This window comes from Varanus komodoensis, unplaced genomic scaffold, assembly GCF_004798865.1.
Source record: "Varanus komodoensis strain SLA01 unplaced genomic scaffold, ASM479886v1 scaffold9, whole genome shotgun sequence".
Taxonomy (NCBI): domain Eukaryota; kingdom Metazoa; phylum Chordata; class Lepidosauria; order Squamata; family Varanidae; genus Varanus; species Varanus komodoensis.
The window spans coordinates 26,717,418-26,740,360 of NW_025336598.1; the positions used below are offsets into that span (position 1 = coordinate 26,717,418).

The following is a 22,943-nucleotide window of genomic DNA, read 5'->3' on the forward strand; positions in this document are numbered from 1 at the left end:
TGTTTCCCAGCTAATTGATTATCGCATGGAGTTTAGTAGATGGTGGATCAAAGAAATGAGGACAATAAAATTTCCTTCCCAAGGGACAGTTTTTGATTACTACATTGACCCTGATACGAAAAAATTTACTTTGTGGAGTGAGAAAATTCCAGGCATTGAAATGGAACCAGATGTCCCTCTCCAGGTAGGACAATCCACTGCAATTAGTAATAAGAGAAGCAGCACATTTCTGGATAATTATGACTGGATTATGGAGAACATAAAGTGCATAACAAGCTGAAGTTCAAGTGTTGCTAATTATCCAAGCAGTGTCACAAAACAAGAAATACTATGCCAATGGAAATTATATTGCTCTTCTGAAATGAAATTTGCCAAAGTATACTCTTTTTTAGAAGACACTGTGGAATTTTGTGTGACACCAGAGCTTGAAAATGTACTGATGAGCCCTGTAAGTGTAGTAATATTGGATCTAAGTATATCAAAATCTGGGCATAAGTCAGTGGCCTCTAAGGAATATGGATATCCATACCAAAGTCATCTTTTGTTTGTAGGGTAGTTATTGTAATAACTCTGTCATGTTCTTGGGAGTTATTAAACCCTTGGGAAGAAATGTGGCCCAGATATTCTAGGCCACAAGTAGTGGGGATGAGAGAAAAGAATACTCTCTCCCCTCAGTTTTGGTCAGAAATCACTTCACACAATCCATGTCAAGAAAGAATATCTGTTTAAACATCAGATAACTGAGAGGAAAAGCAAAGGAGATGCAAACACAAACTTGCCAGCCTATGATAAGTCAATACAATACAATCAATCCACATGCACGCACATATTGCTTTCACTTGACAAGTAGAGTTTATTTGGAGAGATAGCAAATGATGCTCTTGCAAAAATCAGAAATACCCATTTATTTACCCTGGCCAAAGAAGGCATAGAATGACTAGCTAACATAACATAAACACAGGATATTAATCACCACCCATTAGGTTAGGTTGGTAGGAGGGCACATAAAGAACTATCTCAATGAGATGAAATACCTCCAGCATCAGGGACATCCTTTGAGACCTCACCGCAGCCAAAACATACCCACAGCTCATAGAAATAGGTGCTGGAAACAACTCAGGATCACCATTTCTTTGGTAGATTACCTCCAATGATGGCTGTGCATTAGCAGAAGCCTAAACCCATTTTTAGCAATTGCCCCCTACCTGTTGCAGCCCCACCTGTGTCCTCTGAAAACCTGATTCAGAACTGTATGGAATATGCAGTAGGTGGGGGGTAGCAGGGAGATCAGCAAGAGCTAAGCATCCTGTACCTTGCAAGCAGCAGTGCCTCCTGGTGCCTTAAGGTTACCACTGGATACAGTCCAAGGTGAGCTGAGGCATTGCTCTGAGATCTTTCCTCCCATTCTTGTTACCACCCAGGCCTTTCAGTTTTGTCATGGTTCTTGTTGTCCATCGGGTTCTCCATGAGTGAGTTCACACAATGTGGCAGATTATCCTGTGAATAAGTTGTGCCTGGTGGACAATTGGGTTCACCAGGGGTTTTGTCCTCACTCCTTCCCCTTTAGGTGTCCATCTAGTGTTCTAGGGGCCTTGGCAGTGGAAGTCACCTTTGTCACCCATCCCTGCTCCATTCATAGCACCTTTTGGTTGATGCCACAGCATGTTCCTTTTTTCCCTTTCACATACTTTTCACTATCTCCACCAGTGACAAAGTGACCAAACTGCACACTGGAATGTTTGGAAGTAAAAGTTGTTTACCACTTTTATTTTTAGACTTCAGAAACGCGCACAATGTTCTTTTTCCTTTTTTTAAATTTGGGAGTGGTTCAGTAGTTTGGATCTCTTTGGGTCACTTTAGGTGCTTGGGAAATGGGAAAAATGTCACCCTAGATAGGTGTTTTGACAGCTATCAAAAGAAAGCATTTATTTTAAAACGTGGCTTTTCACAGGACCAGACAAGGTGTTTTTACAGGGAAATATGCATATTTCATGCACGCGTATTTCTTGTCAGAAAACTCTGTTTAGCCTTATGAAAATCCCTGTTTTAAAAGAGACCCTTTCTTTTGACAGCTGTCAGACTCCGTGCTGCCATAAATTGGGTGGATTGCACTTTCCCCTTGCTGAACACCAGAGACTTAGGAAAGGGTGAAGAACACTGAGAATTTTTCTGCAAAGATATTTCCTGTTGCTGCCCCACATCTGTTCTCTTAGCATTCTGTTGTTATTATTAGTAGTAACAGATAGCAATATTGTAAGAAAAATTAAAACCTGCTTATCTCTGAAAGAAACCAGATTGCTGACTACTGTACTACAAAATTAAATTGTATGAGCAGAATACAGTCATAATTACATCAAAAACAGAAATATAAAAACAATAATAAAAACAGGAATAGCAGCATAAAAGAGGAAATAAAACACCCATTTAAGCTCCCTTTCTCAAACCAGCAGTGGATCAAAAGGGAAGGGTGGGAACAACCCTACCCTATGTTCCTGCAACAGGAAAACCAAAGCTGCCCTCAGCCCATGCCAAAGGCCTTGTTAAAGAGACTTTACTCAGTGTCAAGGCTGGTTCAAGTTGTTTTGCTACCCGAGAGGAAGGGGGGCTTCCTCGTTCTATATATAAAAGCAAAGCAGACCAGTAACCGAATTGTAGTTTACCTTCTGACAGGGAAGTTGGGTCAACCCCTTGATTGTTTTGGTTGTTACCTTTCCAAAGTGTGGTGGTGACAGAACTTTCTAATATTCTAAGTGTAGTTTCATTATAGATTCTGCAGAGGCAGTAAGGCACTAGTTGTTTAATTTTTGATTCCTTTCCTAATGATGCCCAATATAGCATTTTTTTCATAGCAATGACATTTCATTTTCATTGAAGGGTCCATCACAATGCCAAGACCTCTTGCTTGGTTATACCTTTGGTCAGTCCTGGATTAAAGACTGATTAATCTTTAAAGATTAATTAATTAAAGACACTGGGAGTCATGGATTAGGAGACGTTGGGAGGCCACACCTAATAGCATCTGATCATGAGAAACAAAGCCTAATGCTCTTCTTTATCTACTCAATGAAAGTAGAAAATTGCTGGAATTTTAGCATTGATTAAAAGATAGTTTATATGTTTGTAACCTTTAATAAGTTCACAAAAGTATGGAATTAATGAAGATGTTCACACAGAACATCCACAGGGGAATCATAGCCATGTTATAACATTACATTATATACAAAGTCAGAACATTTTCAGACTTATATTATATCAGACTTATATTTAATGACAATTATATCATTAAAATCAGTAAGTCACAGTTTATCATTTTCTGTGCAAAGAACGCTAAGATCAGACAACTGATTCTGAGACATTGTTGACCATTGATCATGCTTGACCTTTTTTAATCTGGAAAATGGTATTTTGCCTAGGTGTGCCCCTGATTTTTATCATTACCAATGAAATAAAATTAATGATATTTTTTTAAAAAAATGGCAGGAGGCCAAGTCCTCTCTAGCTCATGTGTCCTTGGGCTGCAGCCTGCTCAACCCAGCACTGCCCCAGTTCACATCTGATCAGCGTACAGTTCGTGTTAAGTTGGAAATTCTTGCCCCAACATGTGTCACTTGCTTACATTGCTGTGCATTTGCCATTTTAATATACATTCTTTTAGAAAGATCCTTCTCGAGTTCTTTGCAATCCATTTTTGTTAGCGTGGTTAGCTGCAGCCCAGCCAATTGTGGGCTTCTATTCAGGTTAAACATGTACAAACGTAAAGGACATCTTTGTTGGTGCTAAGGAGATCTGCTGTCTTTTGACTCAAACAGTAAAATGTCTTCATCTGGTTCTGGCTGTGCAGCCAACACCATATTGTTTGTTAAAGATGGGTCAGTCGCGTTCCTTCTACAGATCATCATAGTGTTGCAGCTACTTAATGATAAACAGTTTAAGAGTAGTTGTGGCTATGAATAGACTCAGCTTTAGGGAGCTGTAGAGAAGCGTGCTATTAAGAAGCTGAGCAATTAGCATTATCCAAATCAGTATTATCTGTGCTGTCAAATAATAACACTGTTGTCTTTTGTGTGGGGTTAATGTTTGATAGGATATGTAAGATCTATCGATAGGGACTAATCCAAGATAAGTTGCCTATTTTAAGTTGAATTGATTTCAGTGGCAGAGAGTGGAATACAAACTCTTTCCTACTGATATAGGTAGGATTGTAAAAGGTTCAGATTTGTCTGGATCATGCCTATTATTTCCACAATTAAAATTGCTAATGCACGGAAATGGGAGGAGCAGCAGTGGGAGGTTTAGATGAGTGGACCAAGGCATGCCGCAGCTTGAGCAGCCAGCACCATTAATGCTAAAGCCAGAACTTGATGCTAGGAGTGGTGGGGTCGGGGGGGGGGGGGAACAGCGCAACAAAAGTAGGGCATGGAATCACTGAATGTAATGTGGGTAGATTTTTTGCTGCTGCTTTGATGGGATGTGCAGAGGTTGCCATCTGGTCATTTGAATGTTATTATTTTGGTTGTCTCTTTAGAAACCAGACAAAAGTGAAACTATTCTACCTATTTTATGAATTGACCAGGATTTTTTTCCTTAGTTCATCTAAGAGCTTATCCTGCACTGTTGATCCAAGTTGGATCTGAGTGTTACAACTGTTGTTATAGTTGATGGCTGGGAGGCAGCGACAGATCATTTCTGTTGCTCTGTTTGGCTGTGTATTTCAGAATACGAGCATGAGACAGCCACAGCCTAAACACTGCCCTCAAAATCACCACATTGGCCACTGGTGTGGGACACTATCTGCCAATAGCAGTAGCTGCCATTTTGATTTCAGAGCACTAAATGCAGTTCCTCGTAGATGGACTCTGTGTTGTTCTTACCCTTTTCAATTGACTGGAGGTACAAAAAGAAAACAAAATGGACCTGCCTTTTCTCAGTGTTTCTTTCCTCCCCAACTACAGTCCATGTCACCAAACGGACTGCTTAGACAGACTATCAGATTTGTTTATGTGTATAACATATTAAAAAAAACTTTTGTAAGTAAATGCTAATTGCCTTAAATACTTTGGGATGTTTGTGGCAAGATATTGTTCCTCTTGCAGTTAGTCTCCCTATTACCTGACATCATGCCTTATCTGAATTAGTTTTCTTTCATTTTATAATTTGGCTAAAAGCAAACCCTCAAGGTTGACGTGGACCGGGATTGACAGAACGATGGCTCTCGGAAATCCCTGCTGTCCATTTAAATTTTAATGTTTCTATCATTTGTTCCTCTGTGTAAATTAACAGCCATGGCAGTGTGTTGGGTTTCTTTTCTGAAGTCAAGACTTTAAATTTAATTCAATAGCCTAGATTTACAGCTATTCTATATTTCACAAGGCAGAATCAATAATGTGACTGAAGTGAAGAAGATAAAAATTTATGGTATCTTGCAATTTAATGGTTGAAAAGATGCAATTGGAGAGATCATAAATTGTGAAGGAGTTTATGCTTCATTGCTCCTGATTCAGTGCTTGCTGTTAGGACTTGATTTGTGACTATTCACAAGGTGTGATTAATGGTGTGATCGATGCTTGCTTCAGTGCAGTAAAGCAGTTGTAATGCTCTTCATTAGAATAAATAAAATAAATTGACTGAAGCTTTATAAAAACTGTGTAACATTTAAAATCTAAAATGTCATTTTTTCCCTGTTACAATTTAGGTTTCTTCAAGGCAGTTTCCACCTACAACACATTATTCATTGTCATTCTTTTTTTCCCAGTATATTATAGAAATATGTGTGCATTTGGGTTAGCTTTATGCAAAGCTCACTGAAGAGGAAAAGAGAAAGAGAGAGAAAGAGAGAGAAGGAAGGGACTGGCTGGAGCCTAGGAAATTGTGAGGATGACGTTTTGCCGTATTCCAAATGTACATTCTATCCTCAAACATTTGAAGGCTGAAAATAACTAAGGCAGAAAATGTCCTATCCTATGGATACTTCTGCTAACAAGTAGACAAAATAATAGTTTCCATTGTTCTTAAATGAAGTGCCTCTATAATTGGACCTATAGCAGAAGCAATGGAAATGCATGAAACATTAAAATACCATTCCATTTGTTTGCATAATGTAATGCTGTTTTATTCTGTCCTGTTAAGTTTGGTGTTTGGGGGCATGGGGTGAAACCTTAAACCCAGAGAAGGAGAAGCTTTTTCTGCTTTAAGCGGCTGCTGTTTTAACAGTGGGCTCCAGCAAGTACAGATCAGATCACTAGCTCTAAGAAAGCTGGTTGTGCTTTCGATGCTTCGAAGCACTGGGGCTTCAGTTAGTTGTGACTAATGCAGCCAGTTTGCATTCTGTAGCATAATGTCACTAGGTGCCTCTGGACTGGGGCTAAGCAATAGAGCTGAGCATGGAATATCTATTCCATGGACCAGATTTCTCCCATCTAGTATTGGACTATGTTTCTATCATTGCACAATTGTTTCTATCATTGCACAATGAACCACAAAGTAGCAGGGAATGTTGGAAGCTGTAGCCAAACAATTCTGACAATCTGCTGGCTGGGGTTGATGGAAGTTGCAGCACTTCTGACGGTTGGGCAAAGCTGCTACAGACATTAGTTTTACTAGCCGTTCACTCTCCCAGGAAATTCTGGAAATTATAGTTTTCTCACAGTTAGGACCTCTAATAGACAAATCTCAGCATCTGCACTGAACTACCTTTCTTTGGGGAATTTGCAGCGGTTGAAGTGGTCTGAAACATTTAAGTCTGTACTGTACAGTATCCCTTTTTGTACTTCATATGTTCTTTGAAAGTATGTGTAAAATTTTAAAATTTAAATATGCCTGAACTTCAATAGGAGGGGAAACAAACACGATTAATCTAATATTTTCTATTTGATAGTAGTCACCATCTTGTAAAAATGAAGTTTCTAAAGCTGTATGGATTTCACCTAAGGTATTGTCCTCATGATCCAAAAATGATTAGCAGTCACTGACGGTGAGAGTATGAAGCATCCAAACCCAACCATTCATGCTACAGTCAACTAGTTCCATGCCCAGTATCCCCCCTCCCCAAAAAGTGGTATCACCAACTCTGAGTACAACAGTTGCATAAAGTGCTCCAATGGGTGTACAAGAGATTTAAGGCTTATAGAAATGTGGCTTTAGGCCAGCCTTCCCCAACCTGGTACTAGTTGTGTTGGAATGCCATTCCCATCATCCCCAGTCTTGACCTGGACGTGTGGATCACATTTTTAGGCTTACTCTAGTCCTATTCAGATGTTTGCTTGAATGTGTGAGGACTTATATTCTGGGGGGTGCCCACACACCCCTGATGTTTGTGGGGGCACGAGCCCTGCTCTTTTTAGGTCCTTACCGTATCGAGCCAGCAAGGACTGAACAGGAGCTTTCCTCCTTTGAACATTAGCAGAACTTTCTGCACATCACAAGCTCAGCCCAATCAGCGCTCCTGATTGCACTGGGAATTCTGCTCATGTTCAAGCATACTCTGGCAAAGCTCTTTTTCAGATCTTGCTGGTTCAAAATCACTAGGTATGAACTGAGGAAAGCACTCATGGAGCTGTAGGAGGCAGAAAGAGTCCTGTCCCAGTAACACTTTAAACCCTCACATATTCAAACAAGCACTTGCATATCGGATTAGAGTTTCTCTAGTAAACATGTAAACTTGCCCTGGCTTTTGCTGATTCGGAAAGGGCAGCTGGCATGACCAACCTGATCCAATATGAGGCATGCACAATTTTTTTGGCCCTGTGGACTATATCTGGTTTTGGGTCTACACATTTACCAGGACACAAAACAGGCAAGCGCCCGCTGGGACAGAAGCCTGGGGAGCGCATTTAATCCATTCCCATCCCAGTGATCCTGTACAGACAGGGATCTGTTGGGGTTGGGTGTCAGGCAGGAGTATTTTTCCACACTTTACTGACAAAGAATGCAGGTGGGAATAGAAATGGCTTGTCTCTACGCTCTTCCACATTTAAAAAAAATGTCCCTAGAGGGAGACAAGTAGAAAATCAGAGGGAGGTCTAGGATAAAACCTTTCTCCTTCATATTTTCTACAAGAGGACATTTTTTAAAGTGGGGAAGCATTCTTTCATGTGCTTGCTAATCTCCAGTCCGGAGCGGTACAATCCGAGAAGGACTGTACAAAATGCTTCTTCAGATCTCACAGGTGGAAAGTTTCTGAAGATTGCTAACCACGTCACACTCCCCGTGACACTCCTTGCAGACACGGCCCAGGATGATTTTGGAGGAACGATGGGCCTCGATCTAACATGGGGTTCAGTTCAGTTCAACTGGTTGAGTGTTGCCTTCCATTCTGACCTTAGTGGTGCCCCTTGACCTATGGGCGGGTTACCTACACCTCGTTTGCCCTGTCCAGTTCCAGTGTGAGTAGTTCCCTGACCTGGTGCAGTTCCTGTGACCCTTTTAGTGGGAGCATGTTTTAAATGCTAAAAATTAAATACAGAATAACTGAGAGTAAATAACAAAAAAGGCACAAAACAATGATTGCAGCACAGCAGATAAAATAGACTCGAACATGCCATCAGAGCGTTACTGTCCATCCAAATGTACCATTGTTTCAAGGGATGTCCAGAGGAGGCTGGGATGTGGACAGTTGATCAGATCTGTTTTGCTCTTCAATATTAAAACAGCCTTGTACTGCATTAGAAAATTAAAGGACATTGGAAAACTGTACAGGGGAAACGACACTCTTCTCTGTGTCTATCCACCAGTTCCTTCTAGATCCCTCACAGTTCATTAGGAGGTTGCTCGATTTATTAGGAACCAATCATGCATTCATACATTCTTCCATCTGAAGAGCACTTTTAAATGTTAGACTATACACTAATCAAGTTGAACATGATAATGAGAGCACGTTCACATTGTTAAGGTAAATGATCCAATGCACTCATAGTGAAGACGTATTTGAACTACAATTGGAGCTTTTCATTGCAATATTGAAACATTCTGGGGAACTTTGAGTGTGTTGTTTGGTGGCTGACTTGCAAATGGCTGATTATCATTACCCTGCTGACAATAGGTTGGCCATTTCACTGCTGCTTTCAGTTGCTTTTCTAGGAGCCATTAGGATTTTATGGCAAATTATTAGTGGGAGTCAGATTCTAGATGGCATGAATATCAATACCCTTACTCATTTACGTGCACATACGTACACAGACCTACCTCTTATTTAGTTATTTTTGGTTTCAGTACAATCCTATACATATTTACTTAGAAGCATGTCCCCCTGAGCTTAGTGGAACATACTTGCAGGTGAATCAATACCGGGGGATTGCAGCCCTATCTATCTGGACTGACAGTTTAGTTTATCACATGGGCCAAGAAAATACATTTTTACAGTTGCATGTTAAAAGCAGCATGGGATAGATGCTTGTCATTTGCAGGATTGCTCCAGGGTGAGTTCTAACACTCACAATTAAGCTAGAGCCCCCGGCAAACTTCCCAGTGTATGTGTGGGTGAGTAAGCGATGTTTACTCCAGCTATGCCCGCCCGCTCCCCATGCCTGCCATTAATGTGTGGGATAGGACTTTGCACAAAGGCCTATGTGTATTAGATCTTCCTTTGCGTAGGTTCCAGTCAGGTGATCTGTACACCTCCACTTTATGGTACACAGATTGTATGACTGCAGCTCAAACATGTTGGAGTCAACAGGTGCATGCCATTGTGTGTGCATACTGTCCTGCCTGCAAACTTTGAGCAGAATGTACAAAGGGGTAACAATCAGAACTTGCCCCTCCATTCATATCTGATAGATATTGGGCTCCTGGACAGGGCTGGCTCAAGGAAGTTCACTGTATGAGCAAAGGACCATAGGGTGCCCGCCCACCCCCGTGAAGAACCAATTGGGCAGTTGAATCTCACTGCAACGCTGGTGATTGGTCAGTGCCCTCCAATGAGAGCAGGAGGCCAGCTGAGGGCATGCAGCAGGGTTGCCCACATGGCAGACCCTGCTCTGTCATCCAACCTCTCACCGCCTTTCCAGACCCAGGCAGCTGCTGCCCAAGGAGCCACCTCGTAGCAGGGTTGGCCCTGATAAGTTGGGCTGCGATCATCCTATCCTGTTAATGGAGTCTTCAGCAGCAGTCAGGAGCTTAACTGCTGTGTACACTTTTTTATTGAGCCGTTCCGGCTTGTTCCATCCTAACATGTCTTTCTCCTACTTTTCATTTCAAGACTGTTGTGCTCCTTGCACAATGGTCATGGCATTGTGGATGGTCAAAGCTTTGCAAACCCAAGAGAAGTTGCACTCTGCCCGCCAACCAAAAGGCCTGTGGGAACAGTCTGTGTCTAAGCTGTCGGCTCTCAGGGAGGCTCCAGGCTGCGCACCATATGGGCAGCAACGCTGGTAGAGGTGCCATTATTGGTCGTTTATCATCATTTTATTTCTATACCACCAGTAGCTCAAGCTCTCTTGGCAGCTTACAACAACATGTAAAATATAATAGGAATGCTATATAAAACAGAAAATAGTAAGCACATCATAAAATTGTACTAATTTAAAAAGTTTTAAAATTAGATTTAAAGCTGAATTTGTGCAGCTACAATAGCTATAACAAATAAAAATGCAAGACCTAGACATAACACACCAACATACTATTTTGAGCTAACTAAATGCCAGAGAAGAGGAATTGCTTCACCAAATGGAAGACAGTACCTGGCATATCATTTAATATGCCTACACATATACAGAAAATAAAGAGACAGTAGAAAGAATATACAGAAGAACAAAGGATGACAGCCTTCTTTGGAGAGGAAACTGAGCAAGAGGAGCCTGCAATATTAGGAAGCAAAATGAAAGCTGCCCTGAAAGCATCTGGGGCATGTAGGATTACGAGCAGAACGATTCTGAGCTGCAGAAAATGAATCGGTCCAAATCCTAACAAGAATATGCCAATATATGGGAAAACCCCTCAATGGCCCACAGACTGCAAACATTCAAAACACATTCCAGTTCCCAGGAAACGAGATGCTAAAGAGGGCAGCAACTATATGACCGTTGCATTAAATTCCCACGCAAGCAAAGCAATGCTCAAAATATGCAACAAAGCATTCTACCCTATATGGAGCAAGAAGTGCCTGACAGTCATGCTGGATTACAAAAAAGAATACACACTAGAGATCATATTGCAAATATATGTTGACTACTGGACTGCACCAAAAGGATTTCAGAAGCAGACCAGTCTGTGCTTTATGGATCCACCTTTGACTGTGTGGATCAGAAAAAGCTATGGATGGTCCTGAAAGAAATGGTAGGCCTGTAACATGAACAAGAAGCTACTGTTAGGACAGAATATGAAGAACCAGAATGGTTTCTCACTGGCAAAGGTGTCAGACAACGATGCATTTCATCTCCTGTCTGTGTGCAGAAGATATCAGAAGGAAAACTGGATTAGACTCAGAGAAAGGAGTGAAAATTGACAGTAAACACATCACAGATTTAAAATATGCAGGTGTCACTATACTACTGGCACAAAATGGCAATGACTTAAAGCAACTCCTGATTAAAGTGAAAGAAGAAAGTACAAAGGCAGGACTGCAGCTGAATAGTAAGAAAACAAAAACCATGAGCACAGAAGGATTGCAGAACTCTACTGTTGACAATGAAGAAATTGAAAGATTGTGAAAGATTTTACATACCTCCACTCAGTCATCAATTCAAAGGGAGACCCCAGTCAAGAAACTGAAAGAAGACTGAGACTTGGAAGGACAGCAATGAAGAAAATAGAAAAGATAATCAAGTGTAAGGGCATTTCACTGGAGGCCAAGACATGGCAAAGAGTCAGGTATTCCTATGCCAGTAAAATTCTCTAGTGTTCAAAGCCCACCCCTGAAACTCAGTTTAAAGATAAAGAACCATAAGGAAAGAGAACATTGAAGGGCCTTGAACTTGTCCAGTTACAGCAGAAATATAAGCCCCTATGTGGTAAGATGTACTGAATTTTTATTTATGTTCTCCTTGGCACAGTGGTTAAAACTGCTGTGCTGCTGGGCTGATTGATCAAAAGGTCACCAGTTCAAATCTGCACAACGGGGTGAGTTCCTGTTGCTCCGTCCCAGCTCCTGCCAACCTTGCAGTTCGAAAGCATGCAAATGCAAGGAGATAAAAAGGTACCATTTCGGTGGGCAGGTAACAGCATTCCGTGCACCTCAGTGTTTAGTCATGCTGGCCACATGACCATGGAGACTGTCAGTGGACAAACGCTGGCTCCCTTGGCTAGGAAACGGAGATGAGCACTGCCCCCTAGAGTCAGGCATGACTGGACTTTAATGTCAAGGGGAAACCTTTACCTTTTTAATTATTTTTAAATTTGCATGTATACATATGCATTAGCTGATGCAAATATTTTGCAAATTGTCATATTCCCTCTTTATGGTGGTGTGCAAATGATTACCCTATTGACTGCTGTTTAATACATTTTTCTTTCAAAGCAGTCCTTATTGCAACAAAGAAGGGAAGGGAAGGGAAGGGAAGTTAATGCAGAGTAAACTGAGGTCTTTGCCTTCGGTGACATCGTGGCACAACCAATGTGATTGGCCATTTCTAACATTCTAGGAAGCAAAGGTCTATCCTGAAAGAACAAATAGCTCCAAAGCAGCATTTCCTCAGGACTATGGATCAGCATAGAAAAGGCATTTGATGAGGTTAGGAAGTCTTTGGTCCCCAACTCATGTCCCCCAAGTAGTCAACATATCCTGGCCAAGACAGGATATCTGCTTCATACCACTAGTTAGCACTTGTGCAGGAAGAACTCATACACTAGACATGCTAGAATAAAGACCTAACAAGTCCAGATGGTACAGAATGTGGGGTCCTAGAAGTTTGGTTCCCTTCTACAAATTTGAATCTGTCTACAATTGAAGAGAAAGGGCTAATGCAGCTAAAAAAAAAAAAAAAAAAGCAACCTATAGGGCAACTAATACTACAGGGTAAGACTTCCAACGTTCCATGCTTGAAAAATTCATCAAATGGAAAAGGGGAAGGATTTGTCATAGAGGCCAGAAAGATCCATTTATGTTAGATTATGTTACGTTATGTTAGTTGTGAAGTCATGTCTGACCCATCACGACCCAATGGACAACATTCCTCCAGGCCTTCCTGTCCTCCGCCATTCCCTGGAGTCTACCTAAGCTCACTCCAACTGCTTCAGTGACTCCATCTAGCCACCTCATCCTCTGCTGTCCCCTTCTTCTTTTGCCATCTATTGTTCCCAGCATTAGGCTCTTCTCCAGGGAGTCCTTCCTTCTCATTAGGTGGCCAAAGTATTTGAGTTTCATCTCCAGTATCTGGCCTTCTAAAGAGCAGTCAGGGTTGATCTCCTCTAGGACTGACCAGTTTGATCTCCTTGTGGTCCAAGGGACTCGCAGGAGTCTTCTCCAGCACCAAAGGCCTCAATTCTTCAGCATTCAGCCTTCCTTATGATCCAATTTTCATGGCCATACATTGCAACTGGGAAAACCATAGCCTTGACTATACAACGTGACTGCACTTTTGTCAGCAGGGTGATGCCTCTGCTTTTTAGTATACTGTCTAGATTTGCCATAGCTTTCTTCCCAAGGAGCAAGCGTCTTTTAATTTCTTGGCTGCAGTCCACATCTGTGGTGATCTTGGAACCCAGGAAAATAAAATCTGTCACTACCTCCATTTGCTCCCCATCTCTTTGCCAGGAAGTGACAAGACCGGATGCCATGATCTTAGTTTTCTTAATGTTGAGTTTCAAGCCAACTTTTGCGCTTTCCTCTTTCACCCACTCTTTAGTTACTCTTCACTTTCTGCCATTAGAGTGGTATCATCTGCATATCTGAGGTTTTTGGTATTTCTCCCAGCAATCCTAAAGAAAGATCCATATATACAGCTATATCCTATCTCTGTGCTTTTCAATCATATGTAACATTATAGAAAAGTTCATAACAACATATTTCCAAAACTAACTGAAAAGGGTAAATTTTGACCCATTCTATAACCTGAAGGTGATTGTGTTTTTCCTTTCATTGGAAGGAAATGCAGAAGAGTGCAATCATTTTTTTCTAATCCTAAGAATATATATGTGTGTGTGTGTGTGTTTGGCATCAGTGAATAATTCTGAACTCCTTCCTGGTGCAGGCTTAAACAGCAGTCCTGTTACTTCCCTACTTCCTGTTATAAATATTACAGTGCATTCAGGGTTCAGTCCTACAGATTGTGCCCTCATGCTTGCAAGCCCTCCAACTTGGAGATGGACTAGCATTCAGCATGAAGTAGTGGCGTCACGTGAGCTCTGGCTCCCCACGCCTCCTGCTCTGCTTTTCAGCTAGACAGCCTTTTCCAGCCACCCAGCCAAGGAGCTTTGGAGGGGGAGGGGATGAGGTGGAAGGCTACCTAGTACCAGGGAAGGACCAGTATCTCCCCTTCTTCCTTTCTCCAGCCACTTTACTCCCTTTCCGAAGTTGTTTTTCTAACTTTGGAGAGAAAACTAGCATGCTTCCCTGGAAGACCAAGGAAGGGGATCTGTAGTGCAAAGGTTGGAGCTCCATCTCTGATCTCAGATTTGGGAATCAAAATTATCCTATGGCCACCTAAACACTGTCTGGGGTGGGCATAGGACTTCTCTTATATAGATTTCAGTTTCTCTCAGTTCCCAATTTTTCCAATAGTTTATTCTGAACATTTAGATTTTAGGTGTTTTGAAAAAAGTTTGTATGAATATTCATCAAGATTTTTGTATTCATTTCTAATAATACATGCATTGGGTACCCAGTTTTGCAAGCAATTTCTCTAATATAATGCCTCTTTGAACATTGTTTTCATGAGAGTACAAATGTTTGTGTGCAGTTCCCCCAGTATAAGAGAAACACAAATTTCAAAGGAAAACTTGAGTTTCAGTTTCTACAATAATTCAAAAGTACAAAATTAGGTACGTTTGCATGGAAAGGCAAGATGCATAATTTATTCCCCCACCCCACCCCAGGCTTATCTTGAAATGTAGGTTATAGCAGCATCCTACACGAAGTGAGCAATGCACAAGTGAAAACACATTCCAGAAACTTCTTATGTAAAGTTTAGAAATAAAGTACTGGCTGCCGCTACTGCTTGTTTGGTTCAGGGAGCAGAACCAGCTTCTGGTGGTGGCTGCAGGCAGGAGCTGAGACCTTGTGTTTGGTGCCTGATCCAACCTCAGCAGAACTAAGGGGCAGACTTTTATTCACCTTCTCATGTAGTGGAAACCTCCTCCTCAGAGAAATTGACATTCCAGTCAAGCGAAAAAGATGATATAAAATGTCCACCTTTTATTTCATGGTAACCATTACAACAACTATATCCAAAGGCTATGCCCCTGTCACAATAAAATAGTTTGCCCTTAAGTGAGACTAGTGACTGAGTGTTGCAAAGCCTTAACCTTAATCAAATTCTAAACTACATTCCTGCAACACAATTAAGTAATAATATGTCCATTTTCCAGTTGGCTAAACTAAGCACAGATAAGTTAATTAACTTACCCAAGACTACACAGTATCAATTAATCACTAAAGTGGAAACTGCGCCCAGAATCACTATTAATTATAGCCCTTGTTTGATTATGAGGCTTCCCTTGGTTTAGTGCATGCTTCCCCTTACAGCACCAGCAGAAGCGTATTCACACATGCACCTAGAGAAAGCGGAAAGGCACTTGAGGCTTTGGGATTGATTTCTTATGCAAGTGGCATATTTCACTTTGAGAATGCACATTTTCCTATCTGCCTCCTTGGGTTCTTTGTGGACTCGTAAAAATGACACTCTATTATGGACCTGTACTTTATTTTTCATTTGGTACATTGTAGAGAGAGCTATCTCCCCGCTCTCCCCGCACCATCTCACCAGATTCTGGTATTATCTCCTGTACGGGCTGACTTCATACTTCACTTCTGCCATTGATATGCCTATTTTCTGCAGTGTGAATGAACTGCCTGGGGTGATAAATATTAAAGTATATCTGCAATTTCATTTTCAAAAGAAATTGGGCTGTTTCTGTGGATAAAAGTATCGCTGCTATATTTACTCAGTTTCCCAATTTTAATTCTGATCCCCTTGGATAGAATTTTCAGTCCAACTTATTGGCAAAGGCAATTTTACATCATTTCTCTTCATTTATGTCCATGTTATATTATTTCAGCATAATCATATGGTAGCACTATGACTTATGTTTATAGCATGTCATTTATATTTGAAAATGTGAATATAGACATTGCAATAATTCTCATATTACATTTCACTGTATTTTAAGTGACAGCAAAATGCAGTATTCCACCACATTGAGTTACAAATGCTATATAATGTAATCTTGCTAAAACAGCTATTTAGCTTCTGATCTTTGCGGTGTCAAAAATCATTCATTGTTATTACAAAATTAAGATTATGACAAGTATCAAGTCTCAGTAACCGTTATATATTTCCACTTGTTTAATCTTAATGTATAAATTCACTTTTCTGTCACCTAAATTGAAGTATGAAAAAAATTACATTGATTTACATGGTGAAAGAACACTCTTAACCGCATAACATATATCTTTTTCCTTCTCTCCAAAATGCATATTTCTCTGTGCCTTGTCTGCAGGAACAGACGGTTTTGATTCATACATCAGAAACCATTCGCTTGCGGTATTTGGTGGATTTGCTTTTGGAGAAGGGTCAGCCAATTATGCTGGTGGGAAATGCTGGAGTTGGAAAAACAGTCCTCATATGTGACAAGCTTACCAAGCTATCAGAAAAGTATATGGTGGCCAAAGTTCCCTTCAATTACTATACAACATCTGCTACGCTTCAGCGTATGTACTTCCCAGTTGCACCAATTCCGCTAGTTGTCTATTTATACCAGTACAATTTCCAATATTTAAAAGCCATTCTGAATTGCAACAAATCTGTGAAAAAGATACAAGATTGCACCACAGTTTGTCAGCAAAAGAAAATAAGCATCCAAAACCAAAATGAGCGGAGGAATTAATCATGGTTTACAATTTGGCACCTACAGTTTCAGGATTTAGTGGAACACTGTGCAACGACATGATCTGTTGTGGGTTTGAATAAAATAGCAGTACTGAACCTGTTTATATGTACATTACTGGTTGCATCCAGACTTGTCATGCTAAGAATAACTCACAGAAGTAAACGGGGCTTGAGGTATTTATGACTAAATTGTCTCACTGATTTCCATGGGTTCAATGTAAAGAAGACCAGGTCTGGATCCAAGCCTGTATAGTTGGTAATGTGAAATTCTAACAATATTAATACTGTTACACTAGATTTATGCACCACATTTATGCCTCTTGTAAGAATCCCAAGGTGGCTTACATAGTCTTCCTCCGTCCATTTTATCCTCACAACAACCCTGTGAGGCAGCGTAGATTCTGGTGTCTGAGCAACTGGATCCTCTGACCCAAGGCTCAGACCAAGCCACTACCCCACCCCCTCGCAGATCCTGGCCTGATTTCCGCATCCCTACATGAGCTGCAATGGTGGCAGGGATTGCTACAGCCACACCGTGCTCCTGCCATCTTGCTCTGGATGCTGATAAGCCTTTGAGTTGAGACAATAATAAAACAAAAGATGGTATTCAAATGGCAGGTCAATGCACTGGTGGTGAAAGACAGCTTTAATAAAAGAAACAAGAACACCTGACCAGAGACAAAAGCACGATTTCAGTCTTCCCCTGGGGCTGAAATTATACCAAAGCTGGTGCCAAAGGAGCCACCTGGGGCAGTGTGTTCTGCAGTCAGGATGCCAGAACCATCACACCATCCCTTCACCTCAGAAGCAGGTGCAAGCACAGCCTTTGCAGGAGCTCTTGCCTTAAAGCAGGGCTGAACCTCCAGGTGTTTTGGCTTACAATGCCCATCAGCTCCAACCACCATAGCCAATTGTAAGGTATGATGGCCATGGGAGGACAGGAGCTGTGGAGGGCCACAAACTGCGAACTCCTGCTTTAGAGACTAGAGGTCATTTGAAAGCCACAGCAGGTTGACAAGCCAGGCTGTCCGATAAATCTGCCAACCGAATTGGAAAGAAAGCATTAAGTTTCACTATGTCCATACCACTGACATCGTAACTGTTATGCAAGGGATCGTTCTCAAAATCTGTCGGCCTGTCACGTGCCGGTTGCCAGCTTGGAGTGCATTTCGTAAGGGTGCCTTCCAGCGTGGCAATCCGTGCCCACAGAACCCGGGGGACTACAGGCAACCTGTCAGCCGTAGGAGGACCACAAAGGCAAGGATTCTTTGCCCTGCCACGACTGAGAGAGCTGCCACAGGGAAGAGGGGCTCAGGCCTGGCCAGGATTCCTCAGACCCCAGTGCGGCCTGCTGGCTCTGACGTTGCACTCGTGTCTTTGCAGCCTCATCCAGCATGAAAAACCTGCCAGCTGTGAAGGTGGAGGAAGGGCGCTCCTCAGCAACAGCCCCAGCTTTGACCTTGGAGCACATTTCCAGCATCAAAGCTGAGACGACTACCTATCCTATGTCCATCTAGAAAGCATCTAGCAGTGGTAGGATTGCATCCTAAAGGACTTTTAGTCTCTTAGAGCCCAAGCTTATGCTGGCTGGGGAATGCTGGAAGGACTTTTTTCTGTCTAAACATGCATAGGATTGTGCCCACAGAGACTTCACTTAATCACGTGAAGCATAATTAAATAACCTCGATGTGATGATAATGGTCCTCTTTATTTGACACACATGCCTTTTCTTACAGCTGAAACCTCAGTGATAGTTCTCATGCATCTTCTATCCTCTTGGCAGGTGTTCTTGAAAGATCCTTGGAAAAGAAAGCTGGCAGAAATTATGCTCCTCCGGGCATGAAAAAATTAATTTACTTCATTGATGATCTTAATATGCCCGAGGTCGATGCCTGCGGCACTGTCCAGCCTCATGCTCTAATTAGACAGCACCTGGACTATAGCCACTGGTAAACTTTTCACTTGAAGTTCATCAGTTAAAGTTATTCATGCATATTTTGAAACAGCCCCTGCTTGTTAATTTAGTGATTTAATCTAAGTTCAAATTTCAAGCAATTCTGAGCACAGATTTGAACTTGGATTGGAGTACCAAAATAACATTGCTAATGTAACTGTGAACATGAGCTGATGATCAAGAAAATAGCGTTTAGGATTATGAGCTCCTATTTTTTTTAACCTAGTGCTAGGTTGGCATGTGCACTTTTAGGTGTCTTGTATATAGGCAGTTACTATCGATGAAAGAACAGAAGGAGAAATAAAAGGAAAGGATGGATAAAATGAAGTACCTCTTCACAAGTGCATAGTTAAACTCTGGCATTCACTCCCAGAAGACGGACACTGATCTGGCCTTAAAAGGAGATTGAACAAATTTATGGGGGAGAAGGCTGTAAATGGCTATCACACCTGATGGCTATTTCCTACCTCGGGGGCAGTATGCTTAGGAAAGACCAGTTGCTGGGGAACATGGGCAGGGGGGTACTGGTGCACTTATTGTCCTGCTTGTGGGTCTTCTGTCAATGGCTGGTTGGTGACTGTGCGAACAGCATGCTGGACGGGATAGACCTTCCTGTGATCCCATGTGGGTCTTCTTATCTTCATAAAAATATTTTATTTTATTTCCTTCATTTAATTTCTGTACTGCCCAACAATCAAATATCTCCCTATGATTCACAAGAATTGCAATCCACAAATAGCTATTTGATATAAAATGACTGACATTCAAAATGTGAATCAGTTTCAGTAAGATACAGTACCTGCCTGGAGTAGAGGAAAGTCTTAACTGGGCACCAAAAAGGTAAGACCTTTGGTGTCAGATGTTGTTGCTGACAGTTATTGTTCTCTTACATGATTATCCCAAGTCTGCCTTCTGTTGTATGTTGCACCTTAATTACTGGATCGGCAGGTGTGTTGGATTTATGAACATTTTGTACAATTCTCTTAAACTCAAGGTCTGCTGTGGAATGTCTTCTAAAATAGAAGGCAAGGAGTTGTGTTTACTATATTGGGATCCTGAATTCCCTGCACCATACCCGAACTGAATCTTTGTATATACATAATGAATGGAATTTTCCCTCACCTATCATAACTATTCAAGACAGCTAAGTATCCACTCCGCAAAAATCTAGTAAAACAATAAAGCAACATCTTTAGCAATAATATAAAAATAATCATATATAGAGGTTGGAAGGGACTTTGTAGCTCTGCACCTCCTTTAATGCAGTCAGTTCCCGTAAAGCAGGAGGAGCTCTGTGCCTCCCTCAGTCTTCGAGATGAAGCCTGAATGGGACTGATTCCTCTTGTGATCTTTGCTTCCACTAAGGTAGCCTAAGATAGTGTTTGCCTGCTGAGTATCCACATGTGCAGGTTGTGATCAACTAGGGGACTGGCACCTGTGGTTTGCATGGCAAAGGGATAAATTTGTGTTAAAGGATCACTTTCTGGCAGTGCAGATTATAAACACAGCCCAGTCTGTATTGGGACCATACTGGTGGCTGGGAATTAATAGATTCATAGAACTGTAGGGTTGAAAGGGGCCAAGTAGACCCATGGGTCCAACCCCTTGCTGGTGCAGGACGCCAAGTCATGCCACCCCACTCAGATGACTGTCCAGTTTCACCTTAAAACCCTCTTTCCCCACAGTTGGATTCCAGTCTAAATTTGGCTCCTGCTCTTAATTTAAGTAAGTAAGAAAGAAAGATGTAGTTGCTAGTTACACCTTTAAAGTAATAGGTAGTTTGGGCACATGGACACCTGCTATGTCCCATCCCAAATGGATGTATTTGCCATGTATTTATATTTTGTACAGAATGTTATTGATTTACTTATTTAAGAAAATTTGTAGCCATCCATCTGGACAGCTTACAACATTATTTCAGACTTCAATAAAATAAGTTAACTATTCCACACTGAGCATTATTTAAAATAAATTAAATAAGACATTACACAATTAAAATTACTATGTGTTAAAATACTGGCCAAATAAAAAGGTCTTGACCTGCTGCCGAAAAACATATAATGACTGCACCAGGCGGACCTCTCTAGGGAGTGCATTCCATAGCCAGGGCGCCACCACAGAAAGGGCCCTCCTCCAGGTACTCTGTCTCCTGACCTCTTTCAAAGAGGGTTCCCGGAGGAGGGCCTCTGCTGCCAATCTTAGGGGACGGGAGGGCATATAGGGAAAAAGGTGTTCCTTTAGGTATCCTGGTCCCAAGCCGTTTAGGGCTTTATACGTAATAACCTGCACCTTGAATTGAAGAAGAATGTTATAATTCCAGAAGGTTATAAAAGGTTAGCAGGTGACCAAAAGGAAGTAGCAATACAACCAGACAGACCTCCCTCAAGGGGGCATGCCGAATTCTGGGCACTACAAGCCAATGCTTCTGTCTCTTGTTTCCTTGCTCTTGAACATGCTTCAGCCTGTGGGTGTTCAGAACAGGGGTTTCCTATGGACAGGCAAATTACATGGGAGGTAGCAGTTTTTGAAAGTTTATCCTTTGTAAGGTAGACCTGCAGGTATATTTCTGTTGTGCTGGTGCAGTAAGATCTCATTTGCACAGAGCAGATATGGAGACACCATAACAGAGGAAGTCTGGAGGAAGCTGTCTGGATCATACAAAAGGCTGATCGAGTCTACCATTCTGTTTGCCCAACAGCTAAACAGGTGCCTTGGGGGCACCAATGGCAGGGCGTGAGTGCAAAAGCACCTTCCCCCTTGTATTCCTCAGCAACTGGCACTGAGCCTCTGGGCCACCTTTCCCCGTAGGGTTTGGGGGTGGGTGGGAACAAACAATCGTTATGTTTTAAATGCCTCCTAAAAATGCACTTCGTTAAGCAGGCTTGGTCTGCTCCATAATTGATGGTGATGCTGCCCTGTTTAATTGTTGCTGTGATGCTTTTATTATTGTACTGAAATTGTGTTTTCACCCGTGCTATTAATACTTCAGTATATAACATGCTTAGGCTGTGCATTCTATTAAGTAGCATATAAGTATCAATGAACAAAATGCACACTGCCTTTGAAGATAATATATGGTCGCTTTGACTAGTCACCACGGAGAGCCGTATCCTCCACAAGATCTTGCTGTGGGAAGGATAGGTGTGCTGCCCTCCATGCCCTGCTCTCATGTTAAACAAATATGGCTAGAAGTGAGCACCAGAGAACTAAAAATATACCGCCTTTTGTTTTACTCCACAAGGTAGGAAGGAGCTACTGTGCAAGGAGAGAGCAGCTTTGCTGGTATGTTCTATTTAACTCAAAGGAAAAGGTCACCCTCTCTGAAGTTGAAGCCACGGCATGCACAAGACGAAGTGGCTGTGTCAGTGATCGCCAGGCGGAGAGCCGGGAAAAACACTAGCTCAATTACGCCTGCCAGGGTTAGAGCAGGAATCAGGAGCACGCATTTTGTATTGACACATGGGGCTGGTTTAAACCGTTGAAGCGGCCTTTTGCACCATGAAACCGAACTATCCTCCGAACAAGGATCACGTGTGTGACCCCAGGCCCTCCGCAGATGCAGATGTAGCTAACCACGAGCAATTCCTGTGGTTGCAGTTGCTGGAAAATGTACCGCTGTTATGGAAACAGCTGATGGGAAACATTTCTTTTTAAAGTCCGCACTCCATCTTACCAGCCCTGCAGGTTTCTTGAAGCAGCTTACGGGGTAAAAAGCAGCAATAAAAAGCAATATATTAAAAGCACAAAATATTGCACCTACACGCATGCACAGTCCCCCACCCTGCACGAATAGGGCTGATTCCTCTTGTGATCTATACTTCCACTAAGGTAGCCTAACATAACAATAAAATTGTTATTTCATTTAAAGGCATCTGTAGACACTGGAGAGTATTAAAATGGTCAAAATTAGCTTGTGCACAAACTAGCTTTTGCTCTATATGTGGTCAGTAGAGGTGGCTCTTTTTTAACCCTGTTTTTTCCAACTGGGGGAGCAATGGGGCAGCTTTCATTCA

At 41.8% G+C, this 22,943-nt stretch overlaps 1 protein-coding gene across 1 annotated transcript in view; it reads left to right on the forward strand.

Moving 5' to 3' along the window:
* Positions 1-22,943, forward strand: part of LOC123016996 (dynein axonemal heavy chain 11-like) — a 198,224-nt gene that overhangs the window by 59,149 nt on the left and 116,132 nt on the right. Inside the window, exons 26-28 of the mRNA XM_044417936.1 lie at positions 11-184; positions 16,594-16,798; positions 18,760-18,925. Of these exons, the coding sequence (XP_044273871.1) occupies positions 11-184; positions 16,594-16,798; positions 18,760-18,925 (545 nt within the window). The remainder of the gene's footprint in view (positions 1-10; positions 185-16,593; positions 16,799-18,759; positions 18,926-22,943) is intronic.